This window comes from Bidens hawaiensis, unplaced genomic scaffold, assembly GCF_021521415.1.
Source record: "Bidens hawaiensis isolate Kalapana, Puna unplaced genomic scaffold, B.hawaiensis_p1.1 tig00026781_1, whole genome shotgun sequence".
Lineage (NCBI taxonomy): Eukaryota > Viridiplantae > Streptophyta > Magnoliopsida > Asterales > Asteraceae > Bidens > Bidens hawaiensis.
The window spans coordinates 201436-220609 of record NW_027494307.1 but is presented as its reverse complement, the minus strand read 5'-3'; the positions used below and the strand labels follow the sequence as shown (position 1 = coordinate 220609).

General features: G+C 34.5%; 2 protein-coding genes across 2 annotated transcripts; one reads left to right on the top strand and one right to left on the bottom strand.

The window, feature by feature from the left end:
• Positions 1–776: 776 nt before the first annotated feature.
• Positions 777–3732, bottom strand: LOC143573961 (cyclin-A3-1-like). Its single transcript, XM_077058714.1, has 9 exons — positions 3698–3732; positions 2499–2916; positions 1942–2174; positions 1772–1851; positions 1621–1696; positions 1506–1539; positions 1273–1422; positions 1059–1193; positions 777–970 (listed from the first exon to the last, which is right to left on the bottom strand). The coding sequence occupies exons 1-9, from the start codon at positions 3730–3732 to the stop codon at positions 899–901; spliced, it is 1233 nt and encodes a 410-aa protein (XP_076914829.1). The 3' UTR covers positions 777–898.
• Positions 3733–15911: 12179 nt separating this feature from the next.
• Positions 15912–18179, top strand: LOC143573969 (putative indole-3-acetic acid-amido synthetase GH3.1). The gene is made up of 3 exons (XM_077058721.1): positions 15912–16273; positions 16365–16466; positions 16770–18179. The coding sequence occupies exons 1-3, from the start codon at positions 15957–15959 to the stop codon at positions 18133–18135; spliced, it is 1785 nt and encodes a 594-aa protein (XP_076914836.1). The 5' UTR covers positions 15912–15956; the 3' UTR covers positions 18136–18179.
• Positions 18180–19174: the final 995 nt, after the last annotated feature.

Genomic DNA, 19174 nt, shown 5'->3' with positions numbered 1-19174 from the left:
CCTAATAAAAGTCAAATGGAATTGGGTTGGAAAAGGAATAATTAACTAACTGTAAGTATTCAAGAACATGAAAACAACACAAACCACAAGCTATAGTTACTGACATTCAGATTAATGCACATATCAGACCGAGTAAATGGAACTGCATTTACATCATCCGACATTGTTAATCACAATTATTAATGTTTTGAAACAGTAGCTACAGAAAACAATAATCAAAGTGAAGACATGCCACTTTCAGATAACATCAATTTTAAGTATCATGTCATATTAGGTACACAGCCTTCCAAAAGTTGATATTGATGAATTAGCATAAGCAAAAATCACTAAAATAGTTATCTTTTAAAAATTTTCAATGTGGTGGTGGCGACAACAAGTGAGTTGTAAAGACAAACAATAGTTATGGGTGATGTTAACCCATTTGGACCTTTTTACATTAAGTTTTTATAATAGTTGTCCCTTTTGACCCATTGACTAATTTGTATAGACCCAAATTGACTTATTGACTAACTTGGGATAACCCCAAGTGAACACATATACAATTTATCTTTGCCCATATCAAACAATTTTTCTAAGAATAGGTAACCTTGCCACCCATGGATTGTACTAACATTCTACACCACCTCACCTTTCTTTCTTTTACTTCTTAAGGCAACTTTTGATATTGCAGAATATATTATTAATAATACACAGATTAATGAATTTATTGCCGTGCATTTTTGCAACTTTTAGACCATTTTACATAACTTACAATGAGCAAATCAAACTAAAATCTCTTGATCAAATTAAGAAGAATTATCCACATGAATAACCAATTGGATCTCAATTATGCACTAAAAACACCAAAACTTTCACATCAATAAATTGCTCTACAACAATTATGAATGCTTTTATGACTTTATTCATCAACATCTTCAAAGTAAGAAGCTGGAATTATTGAAGGAGAAAACAACACCGCAACACACTTGAACTGTTTTCACAAAAAGAGTAACCATTCTCAAACATAAAATCATAATATAAGTGATACGCATGTAAAAAATATATGAAACTTATAGTACCTTTTGTTGCGAGTATTTTTCTCTTATTGCATGAGAAGACGAGGATGTTCTTCTCAACTGTAAATCATGAATTGCAAGCACACAATCTTTTAACTCACACGGTTTATAGCCCGTATAACGTTTCATTTTCAAATCCTGACAAGTCAAAAAATGAATCTTGACTTTTCAAAATCAAACATATTGCTTAAAATCAAAAGATTAGCTATTTTCTCACCCAAGGATGCTTTTCTGATTGAATTGTAAATCTTGCAATAAAAATGGCTGAAGCTGCAACCATTGATGGCAAGAATCTTAAACAACTGTAATCTAACAAACTTAGCTCCACGAGAAACCAACTCAAAAACTCAAATACTGTACATGATGGCTGCATTTTGGAAATTCTAATATGTCAATAGCAAACCAAACAAAGTTATTATATATTGATCTAATGTACTTAAATAAGCATACCATTGTATCGCCTTGAGCTGCTCTTATGAAAATTCTGCAACCAAATATGTTGCAGTTAATCAGTACTAGTTAAACTTAATATCATATAACCGTTAGTCATAATTATCGAACATACCTAACAAAAGTTTTTGGTGTTGGATTACTCAGCTCATGTTCCAAAAAGTTGACCAAGTCTCTCTCCATTTGCACAACTTATTAAATTCAAACAATAACAATAGTTAAAACATATTCACCTACGATGCATGAACAAGGCAAATAATATAAACGAACCTTTTCTTTAGTACAAGTATTGTCGGTTACATAACAGTAATCTTCAACTTGTGGAGCGCTAACCTCTTCAAATTTCCTAAGATTCGTAACAAAGAGAGTCATTAACAATATATACATAAAACAATTATGATAAATACAACAGATTCAATAGGGATTAAGAGCATACGAAGCGACAAGCATGCTAGATACACCAAGAAGCTGGAGCTTGTTCCTGCTTAAACAATGTGAAGATAGGAATCTATCAATGTACGATACTGTAAGGAACAATGTATCCGATACAAGCTTATACTCCTCCGCAACTTCAACCAACCAATCCACTAAAATCTCTCGCATTCCCGGTGTAATATCCTTTTGAATCTGTTTCATGTAATTAGGCATTGGTCTTCTCTTCTCTTCAATCTATATAACCAATTTAGTGTCAGTATACTTTAATAACAGCAATTAGCAAACAGATTATTATAATTTAAAACAATCTACGGCTAATTAGCGATTAATTGAATATTATTGAGCTTCAAGCTTTTTGAATTGTGCTTTTGGAATTCAACTTCTGTGTTTATAAATTATAACTAATTATATAACTTATTAACTGAATCGGATTAATTTTAGAACTGATTAACCTAATAGCTTTAACATCTCAAAACCTAGATATTACAGTTGCTCAGATTTGAATTCGCAATTAAAATCACACAATTAACAATCGGACAATCGAATCAAATCGAATACCTCTAATGAGTGAAGATGCTGATAAATAAGCGGCGCGTGCAACAATTTGTAATTAACCGATTCGAACAAGACCGAAACATCAGACTTCACGTTCTCCTCGTTCTTCGTCCTGTTCAAATCAATTCCGGTATCGGAGCTCCGATTCAAGCATAGGCTTCCTGAATTAGTCAGCTCGCTCAAAACCACTCGCTTCTTCGTAGACAAAGTTTGTTTGAAACTGTTGTGAGGAACGGTGGCGATCGGAAATGAACGTTTTCGGGATGCACGGGTGATGACGTGGACGCAATTTCCTTCAGTCTCCATTGAAGTTGCAGGTTTTTGGCGGAGAAGATGAAGATGGAATATGGAGGTGAGACATGGGCGGGATATGTGTAGAGTAATATAGAGTTTAAAATGGATGGATTGCCGCGCTGTCTGTCTGATTTCAGAATTTGACTTTTAATATTTGTTTAAATTGTTTTGTTTTGCCCGCTTTCACGGGAAAGAAGAAAGATTAATTGAAATTTCAAATTAAGGGGGTGTTTGGCCTAGCTTATTTAATAGCTTTTTTAGCTTTTTTTTTCAAAATAATCTTAATTTGTTGTTTGGTTTAGCTTTTTAAGCTTATGCTTATATAAGCTAATTTGAAGAATCTTATTAGAAGATAGTTTTTTAGCTTATTTGATGAATCTTATTTGTGTAAGGGTGTAAGTTACTCGTTTGCCCCAAATGGTGGTGGATTAATACTTATTGAAGCAACTTATTATTCTAACAAATTAAAGAATTGTGAATTTAACAACTTATTATCAACTTGTAAAATATAAGCTAATCCAAACACTTAAAAATAGCTTATCAAATAATAAAAAATAAGCTATAAGCTACTTTAAAATATAAGCATAAGCCAAAAAATAAAAGCTAGGCCAAACCCCCTCTAAAACTACAAGGGATTTGTTTTCATTGATTATTTGTTAATTTAATCAGAACATCATCTTTTTATATAAACTTTAAGAATTTGATAATGTGAAGTGTTCGAAAAGGACGTACTCCTATTGTCACTAGTAGTTTATTTTTATAGTTTATGTTATGGTAAAGTACCAAATAAATAGTTTAAATTGATTAATTGTTAATTTAAACCAGCATAACATATTTTTATAATATATAAAAGTTTTTATGTATGGGGAAGTATCAAATAAATAGTTTTTTTTAACTGCTTTGCTTACATAACAGCGGCCATAGCATCGCCCGTGCTCTTCATTGTCGTTGTGGATGACGGATTGGATGAGATAGACGAATCTCTTTCACGTGGCCAAGTACGTCTAGGTAAGAGATAATTTGAGATTGTGATTAGGAGGAGGGAGTGGTTGTGCTCTATCTGTTGCAGAGCATTGGTTGGAAGATGGGGCAAGTCGATGCGGCGTCGACTAAGGAAGAAGGACACCTCTCAGCGGTGGAGGCAGTTTAATATTGCTAAAAAAACATGTTAGCATTTCTATATTTTTAGTCGGTTGTTGAGATAAAAGTGTAGGGAAAAAATATGGTGAAAAAGAAAACTAATAGTCACTTTTATTGATATTTTCAAATTCCCAAAATATTTTTACACTTATAGTTTTTTTTATAAATCAATTAATCAAACTCAGTAAAGATCACATCAATAGCAATGCTATTAGTATGATATGGGGATGATGGGAAGTATGCAAATAGTAACTCTATTCCATAAGATAGAGGGTTTGTTTCTAGTGAGACCCTCGACTCTAAACAATATTCATTATAAACATATAGTTCTTATATCTTTAATATGAGTGAGTATCATGTTGACATATAAAATATAACTAGAAAAATTCCAAAAATATGTTGTATAATATTTTTGTACAGGATTTTGTATTGAATTTTTTTTACCAAATATTTTGTGACATTCGTCAATTTCGGGTCTTGTTTGTATTCGTTTTTATATTTGTTTATTATGTAAACCGACCCGATTTGTAAACCGAAGCTTATGTTGTAATCAAAATGATGGATTTATATTACAATATTGTTTCACACTTGTTGGGTCTTGAAAACATCCTATTTTTATTTTTATTATTTATTTATTTATTATTTATTTATTTATTTGTTTATTTTGTTGTTTTGTGTTTTTGTCTTGATCCATATTGCATGAAAACTCTTGTGTCTCACACCCATATTTGACCACCAACATTACCCAATATATACACCACCTTTCCTCTTCATTTTCCCTTGCTACAACTCAAAAAAAAAAACTCTCTCAAACATCAAAGATTCAAGGTTATCTTCTTAAGTGTTCTTGAAGGTTTTAGTCTTTCATCTTAATTAGTTTATGTAGCCTTATTAATACCTGTTTATGGTTGTGCAACATATATATATAATATACACCCCTTGTTTACCTTTGGTAGTTACTTCTCCGATTCCGGTCGGTGAGGTTTCAGACCTCATAAGGCAAGGCTTCATGGAGGACTTCGTGTCCTTGATATGTATACATCTATATAACTTGTTCATACATATTAATTTTGCTTATTTTAGTTTGTTGGTCATGTTTACAAGTTCCATGGTTATGGGTTTTTAAGAGTCTATGCTTCGGTTTAACCGTAAATAGCTCTAAACCGTAAACCGAACTTTGTTACTAGTTTTGTTAAATAATTGTTTAAACATACTTATTGTTAGATCTAAGTTTCTAAAATCATTTTTACAAATTCTATGGTTATGGGTTTGTAGAATCTTACCTCGGTCTTAACCCGAAACACGATCCGAATCGAAAACCGAACTTTTGTTTAAAGACTTTATTGTTAACTTTTGGTTGTAAAACTTAAAGTATTTTATTTGTACATTATTATATAAGTTCTTTAGTGTTTGGACATGTGGAAACCATCTATGAACTTGTTGTGAGATGGAAACCGAACCAAACCGATTCTTACTCGCTTAAGACACACAAGTGTGTTTTTTTTATCCATCAAGACTTGTATATTTCTTTAAAAATAGTTACAAATTGATTTTTAAATATTTTCTTAAGTACTTGGAAATGTTGGATCCAACTTGATCTCATAACAAAGTTTGGACCGACAAAACCGAACACTCGCTTAACGTGCGTTGTTAGTTCTAAAACAATGGAACTACATACTTGGTTAAGTCTTATTAAATTTTATTGAGTTATCTCATAACATTCAATATTTTGGAAAGTTGACTTTGGGTTTGACCAATTATCAAGACCCGAACCGACAACCCGAACACTCGATAAAAAAAACCGTTTTAGTATCTTTATTCCAAAGGGATTTGCATTCTTGCATTTTACCCACCTTATTACTTAACATAGGTTGAGTAAATATTAAGGTTAGACACTTTAACCCGGTTTCGAGCAAACTTACATTTTTAAAGGGTTATTATTATAAATTCTTAAATAGTTACATTTTAAAACCTTGAACTTTAATTATTTACATTTCTCAACATTTATTTTGTTTAAAAACCTTCAAGATAACCTTTTTAAATTCAAGACTTATTTTCTTTTTAGGCATTGTGCGTTAAACTCGTCGTTCCGACAAATCTCCAAATTATCATCTTTCAAGTTTACTACTTGAAGGTGAGTACTTCGTACCCTATTTTCTATCTTTTATTTTGGGGGTGACATTTCATACTTATTCAACAAAATGATTTATATTTGAATCTTAAACCACAAACGTTGTTGTATACTTTACCTAAATAATTGCTCGATTTGGTGTTTTATGCTTATATGCCTATGTGTTTATCGCTTTTGGTTGGTGGAACTATAAAATCCTAGACTATTTGGCATCCCCTTATAGCAAGGTGTCGTTAACGTAATGCAATTAACGATAACTATAAAATCCTAAACTATTTGGCAACATTTATTTTGTTTAAAATTCTTAAATAGTTACATTTTAAAACCTTGAACTTTAATTATTTACATTTCTCAACATTTATTTTGTTTAAAAGCCTTCAAGATAACATTTCTAAATTCAAGACTTCTTTTCTTTTTAGGCATTGTGCGTTACATTTTAAAACCTTGAACTTTAATTATTTACATTTCTCAACATTTATTTTGTTTAAAAACCTTCAAGATAACCTTTCTAAATTCAAGACTTCTTTTCTTTTTAGGCATTGTGCGTTAAACTCGTCGTTCCGACAAATCTCCAAATTATCATCTTTCAAGTTTACTACTTGAAGGTGAGTACTTCATACCCTATTTTCTATCTTTTATTTTGGGGGTGACATTTCATACTTATTCAACAAAATGATTTATATTTGAATCTTAAACCACAAACGTTGTTGTATACTTTACCTAAATAATTGCTCGATTTTGTGTTCTATGCTTATATGCCTATGTGTTTATAGCTTTTGGTTGGTGGAACTATAAAATCCTAGACTATTTGGCATCCCCTTATAGCAAGGTGTCGTTAACGTAATGCAATTAACGATAACTATAAAATCCTAAACTATTTGGCATCCCCTTATAGCTAGGTGTCGCTAATGTGTTTAGCGATATCTATTTATCCAAATTACCACTTTTATATATCGTTTTGTATGCAAGTTTTGTGGCTATCTTTGTTATATACTAATATGATTAAACTTATGAATTGCTCACCAACCTTTGTGTTGACAAACTTTATTTTATGAAATGTCGTAGGTTTGCATCTTGGGTGATTTATGACTGTGAAGAAAACGACATCAAATACCTTAGGATATTAGTAAAAAATAAACAATATCAAATTTGCCATATTTTGTGATATCTTGTTTATGGTTATTTTATGGATAATTGTTATGTGACATTTTCGATGTTGTGAAATGAAATGAGTTTATTAAATACTGTCACTTTAATTAGTGTCATGTGCTTATGGACAATCGTTACACCTCGGCATGTTCCGCCGCCTTTGGTCGGGTGTTACATATTTTGTGTTGGTTGGTAGACAGTAAAAAACGAAAAAAATGAAATATATATGACAAAAATATAGTTTTTTCAAAAATAAAGAAAATTATCATCAGTTAGGGAGAAAAACAAAGTTTTCTTTATAAATGAGGTGAATATCTTTCCCATTATAATGCGTTTTAGCATATTAGAGAAAACACCTCAGTTAAGCGTGCTTAGGTAACAGTAGGACATGATAGGTGACCTTCTGAAAAGTCTCCATCTAGACAACCAAAAACGAATCAATGAGGCGATGATGGTTCGTTCCAACCAAAACGAACAATATTATCGTACGATGATGGCTGGGCTGTTACAAATCTATTCATAATTTTACTCCAGATTAATGGACTTGAAACCTTGACCTCTAGAGAAAGAAGCACCATTTGACATATATTCTTGAGCAAAATGCCCTTTAACAGTTAAAATTTAGGTAATTTCATTTCGGGTAGATCTTTCTAGCTTTAACTCAGATCTTAAACTTAATTTGTTGCCCCCAATTTGCCCTTCGTTTCATTGGCACCTTAGTCTTGGATCATTGGCACCTTCCTTTCATACCTATTGGAATGAATACTGCTTTTTTTGAAAAATTAAATGTTTTAACTCGATCAAATAAAGATAAAATAATGTTAGTCCACTTTATGCTCAGGTTTGTTGAAAACATATATGATTTTATACTTATAACAGTACGCTTTTGACATTAAAGTAACGTATTGATGAGTGTAATGGCTTGTTATTTTTTAAATATATAAAAGTTGAATGTGTATCGACCCAACTTAGGCAATTTATTCACTTGTTAGCCTTGAAGTTCTTCACCGACAATAACTAGTGAAAATGCGCATATTACATTAGTTCACCGGCCAACCAAAGCTATCCAGACGCTGACCTTCCAATAAATTCTTCATGTTTTTACCAACAATCAGACACTCCTATTCAAAACAAAGAACATTAATGCAAAGAGGGGCGTAAAAAGGTGCAGCAGCTCGATTTTGAATATCAAAACGTAAAACAAAAAAACGTAGCAACAACATTTTTAGATTTAAAAAGTTTTAAGTTGTAAAATGAGCTAAAAAACTTGAAAGTGTATTAAATAATAACTCAAATAATAAAAGCATATCATATTTGACGTGAGTACCTTTTGAGTGAAATTTATGCTCTATTTTGAATAAATTAATAACGAGAAATAGATAAAAATAGGCATGTTACAACGACATATTCATAATTAACAATTTAGTTAAATATTATAAAAAGTAATAATACATTTCAAAAAGGATAATAATCCGTTAAAGTATGACATTTATAAACATTTAGTTAAACTTAAATAATAACGTGCATGTGTTTGGTGTGAAATTCCTTGGTGGTGCTATAAGTCGGGATGTGGGGTTTATCAGCAGCTTGGCTATGAAAATGACATCTAGTGCTGTAGAATTGATGAGTTGTCTCCCAAGGCTTCGAGACCTAATGCGAGCTTCTTTTGCTTCGCTCGTGTATGGGGGTCGCAAAGCTATTGTTCGGCCTAAGAACGTGCCAACCTATGTATGTGGAGGAAGCTTTTTCTATTTTTGATAATGGCCTTCGAGGAGCAATTGAGGACATCGTGGCTTGTGGGGGTCTGTTCTTCAGGGATCTTCAATGGAGGTTGGCATCACTTCCGTCCCGTTTTGGGGGGTTGGGTTTATGCTCGGGCAAGGGTGTATCTACATATGCTTTTGTGGCTTCGAGAGCACAATCATGGAGTTTGCAGGACTATATTCTTCGGGGATGTGGTATTGATGAGTTGGACTCTGATTATGGGTGTGTGATCGATCGTTTACGCGCTTCGCTTCCCGAATTTGATATTTGCGGGTTCTCTAATAAGGACACGCCCCCTCTAAAGCCCAACATGCTTTGGCGAGTGCCTTATTTAGTGGAACTTCCAGAGTTTAGAAGTGAAGTTTGATCTATCCACTCGACAAAAAGCGGTATTTGAATGCCTTCGGGCTCCTCGAGCTCAAGATTTTCTATCGGCCATCCCCATTGAAGGATTGGGCAAACACATGTCGGGGGTGGAGTACCGGGCTATCCTTAAAAACCGGCTAATGATCCATATGTTTCCGACTGATGAGCCTTGCCTAGTTTGCTGCAAGGTCTGTTTGGATTCCTTTGGAGACCATGCGGCGCGTTGCAAAGAATTACCTGGTTTTAAATACAGACATGATTTGGTTATGGATGTTTTGTGCGATTTTCTTAAACGGGTAGGGATTTCTGCTAAAAAGGATGCCCCTGTTAGCTTTCTTACAGATCCGCTTGAAGGGAGGTCCACGTTAAGGCCAGCTGACATTATTGTGTTCGGGTGGGCAGGGGGGAAACAAGCTTGTGTGGACCTTACAGGAGTGTCTCCTCTTGTCGGGCTCAAGGACCGTGGGTTTGCTATGGGTCAGGCTCGTTGAAGGCTGAATCGGGCAAAGTTGTCAAACACGAAAAAGCCTGTTTAGAAAATCAACATGCGTTTCTCCCTTTTGCTTTTGATACATTTGGGTTTCTGGCCCTAGAGGCTGTGAATTTTCTGAGCAGGGTTAAACGTGTCATATGGTACTGTTTCGGCTCCTACGTCCCAAAGCTTCATTTTTAGTAGGATTGGCTTTGCTATTCAAAAGGGTGTTGCGGCGGAGCTTGTTGCCCACTTACCTGCCACTTTATTGTAATAGTTTTTGAGTTTAATGATATAGTTTAACATTTTGGAAAAAAAAATAATAAATAAAAAAGAAGCAGCAAAAAACCAATAAACAAGACCACTCTATGAAAGCCAAAACTTTGGTGTCGATCATGCACTGCCACATCATTTTTTCCTTTAACTCTCTGGACTATCCTAAGGGCTGACAGTGGTATACCCAAATTACCCTAAAAATATTTATTTTTTTAATTTAAAATAACTTAAAATTACAATTTAAAAACTCAAAAATAAATAAAAATGCATACATTATAGATTCTAAAACACATAATAATTAACCAACATTTTATGAAATAAAACATCGATAAAAATACTATTCACAATTCCATCAGTTTTTGACTTTTGCCATAGTTCAAACGCGTCGTTAGTTTGTCCGACCATATATCGTCATTTCGAACACACTTGGTGTTGTGTAAGATTGCAGGTTGCTTGATCCTCCCTCCGAAACAAAATATTTTCAAACTCGTTTCCAAAAGCCAAACGTTCATTGCTTCACAGGGTCCATGTCTTCAAAACACATAGACTCAAGCCTTAGCTAACGCTACTTCTTATTCACGGCTTCATTTTCGTGACGCAATTTGTTGGGGATTTAATTGAGGTTTTGGTTGCTCCATGTAAAAATTGTTTGAATTTGAAGATAATGACAAATTGTTGTAGAATATTGTGTATAAAAATGGGAAGAGATGGAGGTTTAAATAGGAAAATAAAAAATATGGGTATTTAATTATGGAATTAAATTTAAAAATATAGCCGTTGAACGGTTGTATTTCACACAAGTCTCATGTGGTTTACTACCCTAGCCAACTCATCGCCGGGAAAAAAAAGGGGGGTGGCGGTGGCATTCCCATGAAGAATAGTACCCTTAGGGGTACCTGTCGCCCCACTCCCTCCACCCTTAACATTCACATGTTAATTATTATACAATAATTAATTAATTAATTAACTTTTAATGGCTTTATTTTTTCAGTTATTTTAGTAGTAACAAAATTTTAGTAATTACATCATTACATGTACACTTAAGTAGAAAAAATAAACAACCATCAATATCAAGAAGCAACAGTGATGTCAACACATAATATTGGAAAGCATACCTGTAATTGTAGAAAAATGGAAAGCAAACATACAATCTAGGCATACTTCATAGAACATTCATGTAATTAACTCCAAGTATCAAGTATTAACTATACAAAAATGTATATGATGTATTCTACATAGGAGTAGCCTTATGCCTCATGGTTGTTGTGAGGGTAATCCAAAACTAAGCAAACTGGATTTTATGTACTAGGATGATATTAGCCTATTAGTTACTAGGTTAGAACCCGTGTGACATAAGGGTTGGTCAAAAATATAATAAAATAAAATAAAAAAAACATATATACAAATAATAAGATGTATATAATGGGCTTATATTATATTAACAATTATACTACTTTAAGTAAACATATAAATTATAATTCTCTAAATATTTCCTTGACTTTGGTTTACAGTCATCGCAACATATGTATCGAAAAATTTTAATGTATATCAATTAAATTTCAATAAAACTACTTACAATTATTTTGAACTAAACATAAACCCAAGCCGGTCAATTAAAATTACGTACGATTAACTATATGATAAGGGTGATATAAAGTTGCATTATGATGTGTAGATTTGTAAAATATTTGGGAGGGGTTCTTCTTTTTGTTATCACAAACCATTTTTCTTATCCTTCGGTTTTCCTTTAAGATAGCTAAACTTTAACAAATATATATAATATAATATAATAGTGATAGTAACATGACCAGTTCAAAAATTGTAACTTACAATTATGATCAATCTTTGTTATGTTATTTGTTGTGTAGAGACTAATTCTCGTTGGTGATACTTATATAAAAAAATGATAATTTTACTAAATAAATAAATAACTATTATGTAATCAATAATAAGAATAAGAGTTTAGAGACATATACCATCAATAATATTATATAGATATATTCGTAAGGTAATATTGTTAAATGCAGAACACATCATATCCTTAAAAACAATAAAAAGTCCATAATTCTTCGAAAACAATCAACTAAGAGTAATTCAAAGATTGCATATTCGAAGACATTTACTTGTCAATTTATTAAACATTGAATCTTGTACTATATCAACTTGCTTTTTAGATATTTTAATGTGTGTTTTTAAAGATAATATGTCTTTATTTAAATAATATTTATCGATAACTGATGACATACTTTATCTTGTCTGTAATATATCTCTAAGTTAAAAACTGGTATTATATAATGATCATAAAATTAGGGTTTCAATTGAAAGACAACGGATTACATATAAATCAACTACGTGAATCAAATGAATCGCATTAAGAAGATTGATCGATTTAACCTGTGAATCGATTGAATCCGATTGGATATCTGTAGGTGAATCGATTGACTTCGATTTGAGAATTTTAACCCGATTGAATATGTGAAGGTGAAACAATTGAATATGTGAATCGGATTACAAAGGCTTGATAGTTACCTTGAATATTGATTAATTTCGATGTAATAGGTAGATAGTGATTGTAAAGGTTAGAACATGTGAATTGGGATGAAAAAATTCGGAATATGATAAGCATCGCAAGTTTGATTTTGAAATTAAATTAAAGTAATTAAAAATAATTAAGAAATGCCATGTGACACTTTGAAGAAATTTAGTGAAAAATAAAAGAAGAATTTGATGGAAAACTCACTTGTCATGTACGTGCCACTTTGAAAACTCCTTGTTAATTTAAAATAAAATGAAAGATATTGAGTTTTGAAATTAAAATAATTAAAAAATAATAGGAATTGCTATGTGTCACTTTAAAGACTCTTTGTTAATTATAAAAGTGATGGTTTTTTGAAAATTCGCTCTTTTATTATATTGGTAGATAGATTGAGTTTATTCACCTAATTTTGGATAAAAAAAATTTAATTTACTTATTGAGTTTATTTTCTTAAGAAAAAGTAATTACTATAATGGCATAATTATGTTTCAATAGAAACTAAGGTGCTGTTTGTTTTTGCAGACATAAACTGTCTGCAAGCTGATTTCATCTGTTTTCATGTCTGCAACTGAAGATGTGGTCTGAAGATCTGCAAGCTGAAAATATAAGACTGTTTGTTTTTATAAGCTGATACTGTCTGCATAACTGTCAAACTTATCTCACAAGATAGAAGTCATTTATTCAAGTTACATCTAGTTTTTAGTCTTTGCTTGCCATGCCGATTTGGTTTTGGTGGGTGGTGGAAGGTGGTGGTGGTGGATGGTGGTAGTGGCGGCGGACGGTGGGTAGTGGCGGTGGATGGTGGTGGTGGACAATGGGTGGTGGTGATGGATGGTTTTGGTTGGTGGTGGACGGTGGTGGTGATGGATGGTGGTGGTGGTGGGTGATGGATGGTGGTGGTGGCGGTGATGGATGGTGGTGGTGGTGATGGATGGTGGTGGTGATGGATGGTGGGTGGTGGACGGTGGTGGTGATGGATGGTGGTGGTGGTGGCGGACGGTGGTGGTGATGGATGGTGGGTGGTGGACGGTGGTGGTGATGGATGGTGGGTGGTGGACGGTGGTGGTGGCGGTGATGGATGGTGGTGGTGGTGGCGGTGATGGATGGTGGTGGTGGTGGGTGATGGATGGTGGTGGTGGCGGTGATGGATGGTGGTGGTGGTGGCGGACGGTGGTGGTGATGGATGGTGGGTGGTGGACGGTGGTGGTGATGGATGGTGGGTGGTGGACGGTGGTGGTGGTGGTGGCGGTGGATGGTGGTGGACGGTGGCGGCGGGGTACGGGGGTGGTGGTGGCGGCGTACGGTGGGTGGTGGTGTTGGCGGACGGTGGTAGGAGCAGTGGATGAGAGGGTGGCTGCAAAGGTTTTTTTGTGAAGATGTTTTAAGCAAGATTTCCTTGCTTTTCTTTTAAGATGAAAGAAGATAACTTCAGATCTGTTTTAAGAAAAAAAACAAACAGTCTTCAAGGGTAATGTCTGCGCGCCTGCAGACATTAGCTCCTTGAAGATGTTTGAAGAAAAAACAAACACCCCCTAAAAGGATAAATGAAAACCAAATGGTTAGATAAACCTATCATGACAATGACCCTAGCTAAACTAAATGTGATCAACTTGCAACCTTGTCTATGGAGTGGCACCCCCTTTTACCAAATATGCTTTGTCAACCATATGGTCAAGTTCAATTGCATGCCCCACTAATGTTCTTTTTTTTTCTTTTGTGATAGGTTTGTTCATAGGTCATGGTCCTCAAACCAACTATTCAATTTATAACCAAGTCATTTATTTGACATCCGAATTTATCCATTAAACAGTCCTAGATGATACAAAAGGATTGATGAAAGAGATCGATAATTTATCTGATATCTATTGTCATAGACCCTATGTTCCAGACAAAAAACAAACAAAATGATCAATATTAGCTATTTGTCATCCAAACAAATTACACTAAAAATTGTTAATTCGGATTATATTTTTATAGTAGAAGTATCTAAGTTTTTAATAAATTTAAACATCACTGGTACATAAGGCAAAACATGTATTGAATTAGTTTAAATTTTACATTTATCTACATGTATGAAGACGCATATCATATAGTTTAGCGTGAGATGCTATATTGCACATGGGTTCGCTACGTGCAGAACATGAAGATCATCTGTGTTTTATGTTCTTATAAGATTAGGAAAAAAACGCAGGAGCTACATATATGGCAATATATAGAAGTTGCATACATGTAAACAATCGTACGCTATATGTAATTTAGTTTGGTGAATATTAATTCAGCTTTGATATTTTATTATATGGTTACACATACATAAATAAGGACAAAAACATTCACGTAACTCCCAAATCTATGCAAGCTCAAGGGGTGTTTGGGATTGCTTATTTAGACTCATTTTTAACTTATTAACTTTCAAAAAAAATTCATGAGTTCATAAAATGTTTGGTAATAAGGATTTTTATTGTGACTTATAAGTTAATAATAAGGGTTATAAACTTATAATGTATGACTTACTTTTCAAAAATAAAATAAAATAAAATAAAATAAAATAAAATTCTTGTATAGTTAAATAAGGAATCCCAAACACCCCTTTAGTTGTTTAAAAATTTCTCAATTTTGTGGTATATGCATAAAACTATAACATCTTATATTAAAAGATAATACATTTCTTAAATCAAAACCCATTCAACTCAATATTTTTGTGTTGACTCCCAGCCCAAATTCGATGCATAATCTGCCATAACCGCCCTAAAGATTACACAGATAATTCTCTACAGTCGCCAGCCCAGCTCCAATCGTAATTAATTGTATTACGCAAATGTAACGTAATAAACTCCTATTATTATTATTATTATTATTATTATTAAAACAAATATTTTACAAAGGATGGAGAGATTAGTGTGTTGGTTTTTCTCACGTGCCACGTTTGCAACAGTTGACACACACAGCCGGCCAACCGTCTTAATCAAACGGCAACAACATTACCAGAAAACAGCCGCGTGGTTTTACTGACGTGTGCCAACGTGTCTCCCGTAGGATTCCTGTCATGAGCCCACCTGTCCCCTCTCAACCCTACACCCCGCCATCCCTTCAATTTTACAAATTTACCCATCACCTCTCCACCCCTCAACTTACTTTCCTCCATACTTCCCCCCCATGGGCCCCACCATGACATGTCACGTGACTATTCCTATATAAACACCTGCCACCCCTTCATAATTCTCCATCACTTCAACATCCTAAAACACACATCCATCCTCGTTCGTTGGTTTGTTTGTCAGTTCATTTGTTTTTTAAGGTTAACTGAAATTAATATTAATATTATTATTATTATTAATGGCGGTTGATGCTTTGTGTTCGCCGTTGGGCCCACCGGCGTGTGAGAAAGATGCAAAGGCGCTTCAGTTTATTGAAGAGATGACGAGGAACGCTGATGCCGTACAAGAGAAGGTTCTGGCGGAGATTCTTAGCCGGAACGCTGAGACGGAGTATCTCCGGCTGCACAATCTCGCCGGTGCAAGTGACCGGGAAACATTTAAGTCCAAGATTCCGATGGTTACTTATGAGGATCTTGAACCCATTATTCAACGAATTGCTAATGGCGATAAATCTCCGATACTATCTACTCATCCAATTTCTGAGTTTCTCACCAGGTGAGTAGTACTTAATTGAATTGATGTTATTACCAAATTTGATAAGTTTCAAATTATAAATTCTAACTCTTCGTATTATTAACATGAACAGCTCAGGGACCTCTGCCGGTGAGCGAAAACTGATGCCGACGATTAGAGAAGAGTTGGATCGACGTCAACTATTGTACAGTCTTCTCATGCCAGTGATGAATCTGTAAGTTGACAACTAGTTAACGCTAACTGAAGAAAGTACAATAATTTAAGAAAAAAGGAACACCAGAATTTATTTTATAGTTATTTAAATCCCTATATTTTATTAGAATTATAAATTATAAATTGTATCAAAACATAAATTATAAATATTAAAATTTTCATAACTTTTAAATTATCTGTACTTGACTTAATTTATTATTTAATATTTATGACTATACTATTAAATTTTCATACGTGTTTTTGTCTTAAAAGTAAATTTATGACATAAAATATGACATTTTTTTTTCTGTATTGTTTGTAATAGGTACATGTCCGGTTTAGACAAGGGAAAAGGACTATACTTCCTATTTGTCAAGTCCGAAACCAAGACCCCGGGTGGGTTAATGGCCCGACCCGTTTTAACTAGCTACTACAAAAGCGACCATTTCAAGACCCGAGCCTTCGACCCGTACAACGTGTACACAAGCCCAAACGAGGCTATCCTATGCCCGGATTCATTTCAAAGCATGTACTCCCAAATGCTTTGTGGACTCTATGAGCGCCAACAAGTACTTCGTCTAGGCGCCATCTTCGCATCGGGCCTCCTTCGTGCAATTCGCTTCCTCCAGCTTAACTGGCGGGAGCTTGCACATGATATCCGAACTGGAACTTTGAATTCAAAGATTTTTGATTCGGATATCAGAGCATGCATGATCCGGGTCTTACGACCAGACCCTGAGCTTGCGAATTTTATAGAATTCGAATGCTCGAAGGATAGCTGGGAACACATTATCACACGAATTTGGCCGAATACGAAATATCTAGAAGTGATCGTCACGGGTGCAATGGCTCAATACATTCCGACTTTGGATTATTATAGCGGCGGGTTACCGAAAGTTTGTACAATGTACGCGTCGTCCGAGTGTTATTTTGGACTCAATCTGAACCCGATGTGCAAACCGTCCGAAGTATCGTACACCATCATGCCAAACATGGCTTACTTCGAGTTTCTCCCGCACGACCCGAGCTCACCAACGATAGGAAGCGACAAACTCGTTGACCTAGTCAACGTGGAAGTCGGGAAAGAATATGAGCTAGTAATCACCACCTTCGCGGGCCTATGCAGGTACCGCGTAGGTGACATCCTCCGTGTCACCGGGTTCCACAACTCTGCCCCACAATTTCGTTTTATCCGACGCAAAAACGTGCTTTTGAGCATTGACTCGGATAAAACGGACGAGGCAGAGTTGCAATCCGCGGTGGAGAACGCGTCAAAACTTCTAACTGAATTCAACACCACCGTAGTCGAGTACACGAGCTACGCGGACACGAAAACAATCCCGGGACATTATGTCATCTACTGGGAGTTATTAAGAAAAGATCCATCAAACTCTCCAACAAAAGATGTCTTAGAAAAATGTTGTTTGGCAATGGAGGAGTCCTTGAACTCGGTTTACCGACAGGGTCGGGTCGAGTGCAATTCGATCGGGGCGTTGGAGATTCGGGTCATGAAAAACGGTACGTTCGAAGAACTCATGGATTATGCAATATCAAGAGGCGCTTCGATCAATCAATACAAGGTTCCACGGTGTGTAAACTTTACTCCGATTATGGAACTACTAGACTCGAGAGTGACGTCATCGTGTTTCAGTCAAAGGCTGCCTCATTGGACACCCGAACGACGTCGTTGAGTTGGAAGTACACGTACACGAAAACTTAGAGGTGATTAATGATTTACGTATATTGTTAGTTGTCACACGTCGAAACCGACCATTTGAAGTCAAATGTAAGAAAGATTCGATGATTTAGGATTTGTGTTTTTTAATGTGTGTGTGATTATTAATTAATTATGTATAGTTTTAATTAGGCGATTAAGATGGGGACGCTACAGGTTTTTTTTTTCTTAAATAAGAACTTGTATATCTTGCCTGTGTATTAAGAAATTGAAACTCCTATCTTTGATGTATAATAAGTTGGTTCGTCACAACGTTTAATTTTATTACGTGGCAAACAAGCTAACACTGTTCAATATATTAGTTAGCAATCGAAAGTGGCACATGGATTTGTGATTTGTATTGCTTGTTTTGTAAGTTTAACACACGTACGAATCATTAAAACTTAAAATGAATTTGTTCCGAAACGTTATACTTTTGCATACGTAAGTCACGCATTTGCTTATGCTTATAAGCATAGGTAGATCTAGCATAATGAGGAGCATCCTGGGATACTCTTGGGCCCATTGAATTTTTTGGGATATCTCTGAATTTTTCTTCTATATCCTCCGCTACTTATGCGTGCATATATATCTTGTTAATTCTCATAGTATGAAACTCTCTTTAACACATAAGTTGGTTAAAGTTAAGGTTTGTGACGTGACAAACAAGCAAATTAACAGAGTTCATGAGAATAGCAATCTAAGGTGGCACATGGATTTGTGACAGCTTGTATTACTTGTTTTATAAGTTTAGCATGAGTACGGATTGTTAAAACTTAATTTGTTCCTAAACGTGAACAATAACCAATTACCGTACTAAAGTACTCTTGCATATGTAATTTGCGTATACGATACTAATTATACGTGTATATCTTGTTAATTGTCGTGGTTTGGAGGCTATATCTAGTCTGGACAAAATTTCAAATGAAGTAATTAGGTGTATATTTATTAATAAAAAAGCAAAGTGAAAACTGTAAAGGGCGTACATGTTGTTAGGTTGGATTTAATATAGCCAG